The 7,966-nt window shown below is 57.9% G+C and overlaps 1 protein-coding gene across 1 annotated transcript in view; it reads left to right on the plus strand.

Moving 5' to 3' along the window:
• Window positions 1–6,900, plus strand: part of Fnbp4 (formin binding protein 4) — a gene marked incomplete at its 5' end in the record, with an annotated part of 27,875 nt that extends 20,975 nt beyond the window's left edge. The window contains 5 exon segments of the mRNA XM_013514047.1: window positions 934–1,250; window positions 1,360–1,504; window positions 2,028–2,350; window positions 5,779–5,936; window positions 6,011–6,900. Of these exon segments, the coding sequence (XP_013369501.1) occupies window positions 934–1,250; window positions 1,360–1,504; window positions 2,028–2,350; window positions 5,779–5,936; window positions 6,011–6,101 (1,034 nt within the window).
• Window positions 6,901–7,966: the final 1,066 nt, after the last annotated feature.

The raw sequence follows: 7,966 nt of genomic DNA on the forward strand, positions 1-7,966 counted from the left end.
AACTCACCACTCGGCCCAGCTAATTCTGAGGTAATCTTGCTATATCTAATACAAGCTTCCTGGTCATACTCAGATTTTGTGTGAAAGTTAGCGTATCCAATTACTGTCACTTAATTCCAAATACAAAAATGCAATGAGTCATTTGAATTCTTTGAGCTGGAAAACGTGTTTGGTACCTAAATTTTTCGGTAGCACTTTTTTTTTTCTTTTTTTTTTTTTGGTCTTTTTGAGGCAGGGTAGCCCAGGCTGGTCTCGAACTCCATCCTCCTGCCTCAACCTCCCGAGTGCTGGGATTACAGGCGTGTGCCACCATGCCCGGCTTTTTTTTTTTTTTTGTCATTGGGCCTCTGCACCTTGAAACTGCTTTTGGAAGTCTGAGCTGACCTTTGCATTGCAGATGCGTCCTCCTCAGTGTGCCCCTCTATCCCTGCACAGCGCAAGGTGGCCCTGGCGCACTTGCGAAATACAAGGGCCGTGGACATGGAGGAAGGGCGCAGTGGGCAGTGGCCCCGAGGGGGGTTGCTTGCTCCATCTGCCGCTCACTCTACTCAGGGTCAGTGTTGCAAGTATGCGCAGCTCACTCTTTAACTTTGAAACAAGAGAGGACCCCAGCCTAGTGTCTTCTCTTTTCATGTCGAAACTGAACGTTTGAAATCGAAAATCCTCATCTACAGATTCCGATGCCCAAGTGTCTCAGTGAGTTAAAGCAATCGTTTGTTTACCTGTAAATCTTGACCCGACAAGACGCATGTGTCCCAGCTGGGGAAAGTGCCAGCTCCCAGGCGCGCCCTCACCCTCGGCACGCAAGTCCTCTGGAGGGGAGCAAGCCGTGTCCTGGGGCCCCGTGCGCGCTGTCTGGGCCGCCGCGCCCGCCCGGCCCCGGCAGCCGTGGAGCCCGCCCACCGCTGCCCTGACTGGTGTCTGTTTTCGTAGGTCCCCTTTGTAAAGAGTCCTTTTCTGCTCAAGTGTCCTCTCCGTCACTCGTGCCGCTCACTCCATTCTGGACCCTCCTTCAGTCCAACGTGCCCGTGCTCCAGCCGCCGCTACCCCTCGAGATGCCGCCGCCCCCACCACCTCCTCCAGAGTCCCCTCCTCCCCCGCCACCGCCCCCACCGCCACCCCCGGTGGAAGACGGGGAGATCCAGGAGGTGGAGATGGAGGACGAGGGCAGTGAGGAGCCCCCTGCCCCCGGGACAGAGGAGGACACTCCTTTGAAACCAGCAGCTCCGGCTGCAGTTGTCACCAGCCAGGTAGGTGCCCCGGGCGCTCCGGGGAGGGCGATGGGCGCCAGGGCGTGACTGGCACCGTGGCGACGACCATGGCCATCAGCCTGGCCGATGACCACGCTGTGTGTTTCAGAGTGCCGCGGACACCACCGCCTCCAGCTCTCCTTCCACTAAGGCGGTGAAGAGGAAAGCAGCGGAAATGAGCAGTGCGGTGGTTCAGAGGTCCGCGACCATCGGGAGCTCCCCGGTCATCTACAGCCAGCCGCCCCTGACCAGCGGTGAGCGTGAGCGGACTTGGTTCTGCCCTGCGGTGGGTTTTGCTTTCCAGCATTAGGCCCATGTGTTGATGAGAGCAACGTGGCATGTGCCCTCCCACCTTGTTCTCTGTATGTCACGTGCATCAGTGGCTTTGAGGGTTAAGAGCCTTAGTGCTGTTACAACCTTAATGCTGTTGCAGTCATTATTTTGCTGCTGCAAGTACAGGTTGTTCGTGGGTTTTTGGCTTTGGTGTTTTTGTTTTTGTTTCTGTTTGGGAGACAGGGTCTCGCTGTGCAATTCAGGATGGCTTTGAGCTTTCTTTGTAGCCCGGGCTGGTCTCGAATTCACAACGATCCTCCTGCCTCAGCCTTCTGAGTGGTGGGATTACAGGCGTGTGTCACCACGCCCAGCTCAGCTGTACTTTTTGAGAAGATGTTTGAGAATCATTTTGTGCGTTGTGATCCTCCCTGGGGTCCTTTTTCCTTCTAGGTCTTACTTTGGTTCTGTTGTATCCTGCTCACACTGTTCCGTTTTCTGCGTTAGGTCCCCAGGCCACAGGGATTGGACACCAGCCCATGTCCCTTGGCCATGCAGCAGCAGGCCTGGGTCCCCAGGCCAGAGGGTTGAGCCTGCAGTCCAGCTACCTGGGCCTCACAGCCACACCGACCGTCCTGAGTTACACTGCGTGCTCCGCCCCCGTGGCCGTGACTGCAGCCTCCCTGCAGCCAGTCCAGGCCCGCGGGGCCGTGCCCACCGCTGCCGCCATAGAGCCACCGCTGCCGCCTCCGCCGCCTCCCACGCCGCCGCCACCGCCAACTCCCAAAGCACCGCCACCAGAGAAGGCGAAGAAAGGAAAGAAGGACAAGGCAGGTCTCTTTTAAAAAGCACTCTGTACTTTAAAATATTTTTTTTATTTTGAGACAGGGTCTTGCTAAGTTGCTTGGGCTGGGCTCAAACTTAAGATTCACCTGCCTCAGCCTCATAGGCTGCTGGGCTTACAGGCATGTGCCCCCACACTTGCAAATTAGCCACTTTTAAAGTATGCAGGTTTGCGGGGGGTGGTCTTTTTGAGACAGGATCTCGCTATGCAGTTCAGGTTGGCCTGGAGCTCACATTGTAGCCGAGGCTGGTCTCAAACTCGCAGCGATCCTCCTGCCTCAGCCTCCCAGCACAGTATGCAGTTTAGTAGCAGTAGCACATTCACAGTGTTGTGTGCTCACCAGCTGTAAGTACACAGCAGTTTCGTTTGCATCAGAGAACACTGTATTATTCAGCAGTCCTCGCCTGCCCTCCTGCCGGGCCGCACTCTGCCTTCTACGCCCCTCTGCGACCGCCCCACTCGGGTGGATGCCACCCGAGAGCTTGCAGAGCGTGGCCTCCTGCACGTGGCCTCCGTCAGCCGCCAGCATCCTGCGGGCTTCTGTTAGTGTGCGTCTGTCCCACCCGTTGGAGGCGGTGTGGTGGCCCTGCCTCCCAGCTGTTGGGAAAGTGCTGCCGCTGGCCTTCACAGGCAGCCATCCGCCTCGCTCACGGTTCTCCACGCTTCCCGTGCACTCCAGTACTCGAGGCTCCTCTTGTTTTTTTGCATTTTTGAGACAAGTTCTCACTGCAGTTCAGGCTGGCCTCGAACTCGCAGCCTTCCTCCTGCCTCAGCCTCCCAAGTGCTGGGATTATGGGCGTGTAACACCACATCCAGCCCAGATTCTCCCTTTTTTGTCTTGCCCCGTCTTGTCCTCCATCATGCCCGGGCCTAGAGGGTGTGCGGGGGTAGCTCACTGCGGCTCGCGCTGTGTCTCCAGTGAGTGCTTCCCGCGTTCACTTGGGCCATTGGTGTCTCCCGTGGAGAAACAGCTGCTCAGGACCTTGCGTTCCGGCGCCCTTGGTGCTTTGTTTCTTCAGCAAGTGCTTGGAGACCTGATCCGCGTCCCATGCTAGTAATCAGCAAGCGCTCTCCCACGACCTGCTGCCCAGCCCTTCAAACAGCCCCCTCTGCTGCCCCTGCCTCTGAACTTGAGACCTCCTGCCTCAGCCGCCTGAGTAGCTGGGTCTCGTTTATCCTTTTATAGTTGAGTTAGGAGAATTCTGGGTATTCAAGGCACAAGTCCTTTGTGACATCATTTCTAGCTGCTTTTTCCCTGTCTGTAGTTTTGTCTTTCTCCTTCCCTCCCTAGAGCAAATTACTGTTTTTGGGAATTGTTTGGGTACTGAGGGTTGAGCCCGGGGTGTTTGCACTGAGGTACATCTCCAGCCCTTCTTGAATTTTTTTTTATTTTTTTGCCTTTTTGAGACAGGGTCTCACTATGCAGTTCAGGCTGGCCTTGAGCTCACTTTGTAGCCCAGGCTGGTCTCAAACTTGCAACAGTCCCCCTGCCTCAGCCTCCCACGTGCTGGGATTACAGGCGTGCACCACCACGCCCGCCCCTTCTTGAATTTTTTGAGACAGGGTCCTGCTAAGTTGCCCATTCTGGGCTTGAACTTGTGATCCTCCTGCCTCCTGCTTCTGCACTGTGGGGCTACAGACATGTACCGCATATTTAGAAGTCCAATTTAATCTTTTTCCCCTTTCGTGAATTGTTCTTTTGATGCCATACGTATAACCCTTTGCAAGGCGATGGAGATTTATTTGTGTTCTTCTGGTAAGAGGGTCATAGTGCTCAGGCCGTTCGCTGACCCGCCTCGGGTAGCAGTGCTTGTTTTTCTAACGCGACAGGCAGGGCAGGGCCGGCACACTTGCACGCGCGCTGCTGCTTTCCGGCGGGGTGGAGAAGGCCGTGCTCCTGCTGTCGCGGACGCTGGCGGGCTCAGGGCGCTGGGCGGAGCGTGGAGCTTTGCCGCTGCGGGCGGCGCTGCTTTCGCGGCTCTGTTGTTCCCGGGCGCTGGTTGAGCCCAGACCGGCACCTGCAGACCGGCCCTGCGCGGTGAGGCACCGGCGTGAGAGCACGGCACCTGCCACGCACCTCAGTCTTCGAGCTCTCGGGGTATCTGAGTCCTCGTCCTTCCTCCGCTTCTGCATTCTCTGCGGTGGGGTTTCGGTGGGGCTGCTTTCCTCCGCGTGGGGGTTGGTGCTGGGCCGCACGTAGACACGCGCTGGCTCTCCTGTGGGTCTGGTGCCTGTGGCTTTGCTGACTTAGGTAGGTAGCTCTAACCATATTTGTACCGGCGTGTGTGTGTGTGTGTGTGTGTGAGAGAGAGAGAGAGACTTCTGGACCTGCCTGCCCCCCTGCGATCCCCTCTAGCTGCCGTAGCTCCTACACTGGCTTTCTCGGCCAGCCACCAACCCTCGTCCAGATTGTCATCGTTCTCATCAGAGGTTCCAGTCAGAGTTTTTACCAACAGTATTAACGCCATTAATTATCAACAGTATTTGATGGCTGGGCATTATGGTGCACTCCTGCAATCACACCACTCAGGAGGCTGAGGCAGGAGGATCACCATGAGTTCAAGACCAGCCTGAACTGCATAGAGACCCTGCCTCAAGCACAAAATAGGATGCTTGGGATCAGGAAGTGGGCATGATGGCACAGACCTGTAATCCTAACATTCAGAAGGCAGAGGCACGGAGGGTCCCCACAAGTTTCAGGTCAGCCTGAACTACATACTAAGACCCTGTCTCAAAAAATCACAAGGCAGGGGTATATAGCTCGGTGCAGAGACCCCAGTACCGCCCAGGAGGAGGTGGGGCCTCTTTCACGGCTTTCTGCTCTGGAACAACACCTGGGGCCCCCTGAGCGGGTGCCCTGTCAAGAGCTGTCTGCGAGGCCGGGTGGGAAGCGAGTCGGAGGGGAGCCTCTGCTTGGCTGCGCTTCCCCCAGGGTGGAGGCGGGTGGCTTGGAGTCGCTGTGGGTGTGGGAGGCATTTTCCCGAAGCCGCGGAAGGCATGCCACACTGGGCCGGGGGCCAAGGTGGGCTCCGTGGGCGCGGGAGAGGGGGCCTGTCAGAGCAGGGATTTCCCTGGCCCCCCCCCCAGCGGTCTTGTGTGCTCCCACAGCGCCTTCGTAGCGCAGAGTGAAAGAAAAGAGGGGCGAGGGACGTCTTGCGGTCCGGACCGGGAGCCGAGCTCCGGGGAGGGCCCGGCCGGCCTCGGGTGTGCTCTGCCCCTGCCCGCCCTGCGGCTCTGTTCGGAAAAGCCGGTCTCGCTCCGCAGGCTCCGGGGGGCGGGCGGGCGGAAGGAGACGGCTTCGGCTGTGGGGCGCGCCTGCCCCTTACGGGCCGGGAGGCTCCCGAGCCCGCGCCGGCAGGACCCGTCGCCTCGCCGTTACAGATGGCCTAGCTCTGACCTCCTCCTGTGCTCCAGGCCAAGAAGAGTAAGACCAAGATGCCGTCCCTGGTGAAGAAGTGGCAGAGTATCCAGCGGGAGCTCGACGAGGAGGAGAACTCGAGCTCCAGCGAGGAGGACCGCGAGTCCACGGCGCAGAAGCGCATCGAGGAGTGGAAGCAGCAGCAGCTGGTCAGGTGAGGCCCCGGGGCTCCGCGGGCGGCCGCCCCGCTTCCTCCGCGCGGTGCTGACCTGTGTGTGGTTTCCGCAGCGGCATGGCGGAGAGAAACGCGAATTTTGAAGCCCTTCCCGAGGATTGGCGAGCAAGACTAAAGAGAAGGAAAATGGCTCCGAACACATAGTTGAAAATTTTTTTTAAATAACTTCGTTTTGTGTTCAGTTCAGAGTCCTAACCAGTTTTACTGCTGTCCAGTAAACTAGACGCGTTGAGCACGCGCGCTCCCTGGCCGCCGCGCGCTCCGGTGCAGAGTTGCCGCTCGTGAACGGCACTGTCCCGGCCCTGCCGAGCGAGGGGACGGGCCGCTTCGGCCCGGTGCCTGTGCTGTCGCCCAGGGTCACCCTGAGAACCAGGCGCCCCGCTCCGGGCCTGGCGGCGGGCGGAGGCCTCCTGCCCGAGAGCCGCGTCGTCCTGGCTGGCTCCGACCTCTACTCCAGAACAAGTGCAATTAAGAGGCAGCCTGCGTCTGCCCGGCCGGAGGCCTTCGTGCGCCCGTGCCCGCACGCGGGGCGGTCTGGCGGCGGACGCCAGTGCTGGTGGCCGGGCCCCGAGTCCTCGCCACAGTCCTCTGCACTGGCACAGTTACATCGCCGTACGGGCGGCGGCAGCGAGCTGGTGGCGCCTGGACCTTGAGAGCTCGCCCACGCGCGCGGCAGTGGGTGTCCCGAGAGCCACTCCGTCCCAGGGTCTCCGTTCTCACTGTCCGGGCAGGCGCCTTCCTCCCACGTGTGAATGTCCTCTCCATAAAATTCCAGTATTTAAAAGGCAGTTTGCTGTTGTGTACTTTCTATTGTATCACAATCAGGTAAAGTCACTTTAAACTGAAGAAAAAGCAAATTGTGTTTTAAAGCTGTTTGTATTTCTCCAGTTTCTGACGTTGTAAATTTTGTATATATCCACTAATAAAGCTCTTTTTATACTTCTGTTTGGTTTTTTGTTTCTGTCTTTTTGAGACAGGGTATCACTGTGCGGTTCAGGCTGGCCTTGAACTCACTTTGTAGCTTAGGCCGGCCTCGAACTTGCAGCGATCCTTCTGCCTCAGCCTCCCGAGTGCTGGGATTACAGGCGTGGGCCAGTGCGCTTGGCTTGGGTATTTTTTTAGTCTTCTAAACCTGTTACTTCAGTTGTGTAATCAGGACTTCTCTTCTGTCGCTTGATGGTTTGTGTTGACTATATTTGACCAGTTTAAGTCCTTGAAACGATATGCAATGTTTACCAGTTGGAAAAAAAAAAAGGTGCTTGACTGCTCAATAAAAGTGATACAAAGCTGGTTATATTCATATAAAGTTAACCAAAACACCACTTGGGGTTCTACTCCAGTGTATTCCTATGCACATGATTAAAATTTTGTACCTGTTCCGCGTCTGCTGTGCTGGTGTGCCGGAGTTATTTATCATGACGCTAACGTCAGGCTGTCCGCTCTGCGCCTAAGCTTGTCTTGTGCTTTGGGCAGGGGAGAGTTCATAGAGGCTGTCGCGGCTCCGCCGCTTCTCGGCTGCTGGAGCTTTGCAGGCTCGGCCTCCTTCGCGCTGTGGAAGCGAGCGTTTTTAAGAACCTGCCAGTGAGGCCGGGGATTTAGCTCAGCGGCAAAGCGCCTGCCTGGCAAGCGCAAGGTCGTGAGTTCGGTTCCCGGTACCGGAGAAAAACAAAAAACAAACAAAAAAAAAGAACGAACCTGCCGAGTGCCGATGGCCACCTGTCTGCTGTCGGGCTGCTTGGATGTGAGCCGGTCTTCAGTTTTCACCGAAGAAGGTGGCCTTCCCATCCTGGCCGGACGGGGCGGGAATGGACAGCGGTGAGTGAGCCCCTCCCTGGGGGCGGGGCCTCGCTGGCCGGGAACTCCCCGCCGCGGCGAGCGGTTGCGAGGCTACGCCGGCGCGGCCTGAGTCCGCATCCGGAGCTGTGGCTCAGTGAGCCTGTCCCGCGCCCGGCCTGCGGATCTCGGCCCGCCAGACCCTGGAACTTCGCTGTGACCCGCCCGGGCCGGGG

This window comes from Chinchilla lanigera, unplaced genomic scaffold, assembly GCF_000276665.1.
Source record: "Chinchilla lanigera isolate Chin_1 unplaced genomic scaffold, ChiLan1.0 scaffold00021, whole genome shotgun sequence".
NCBI classification, from domain to species: Eukaryota; Metazoa; Chordata; class Mammalia; order Rodentia; family Chinchillidae; genus Chinchilla; species Chinchilla lanigera.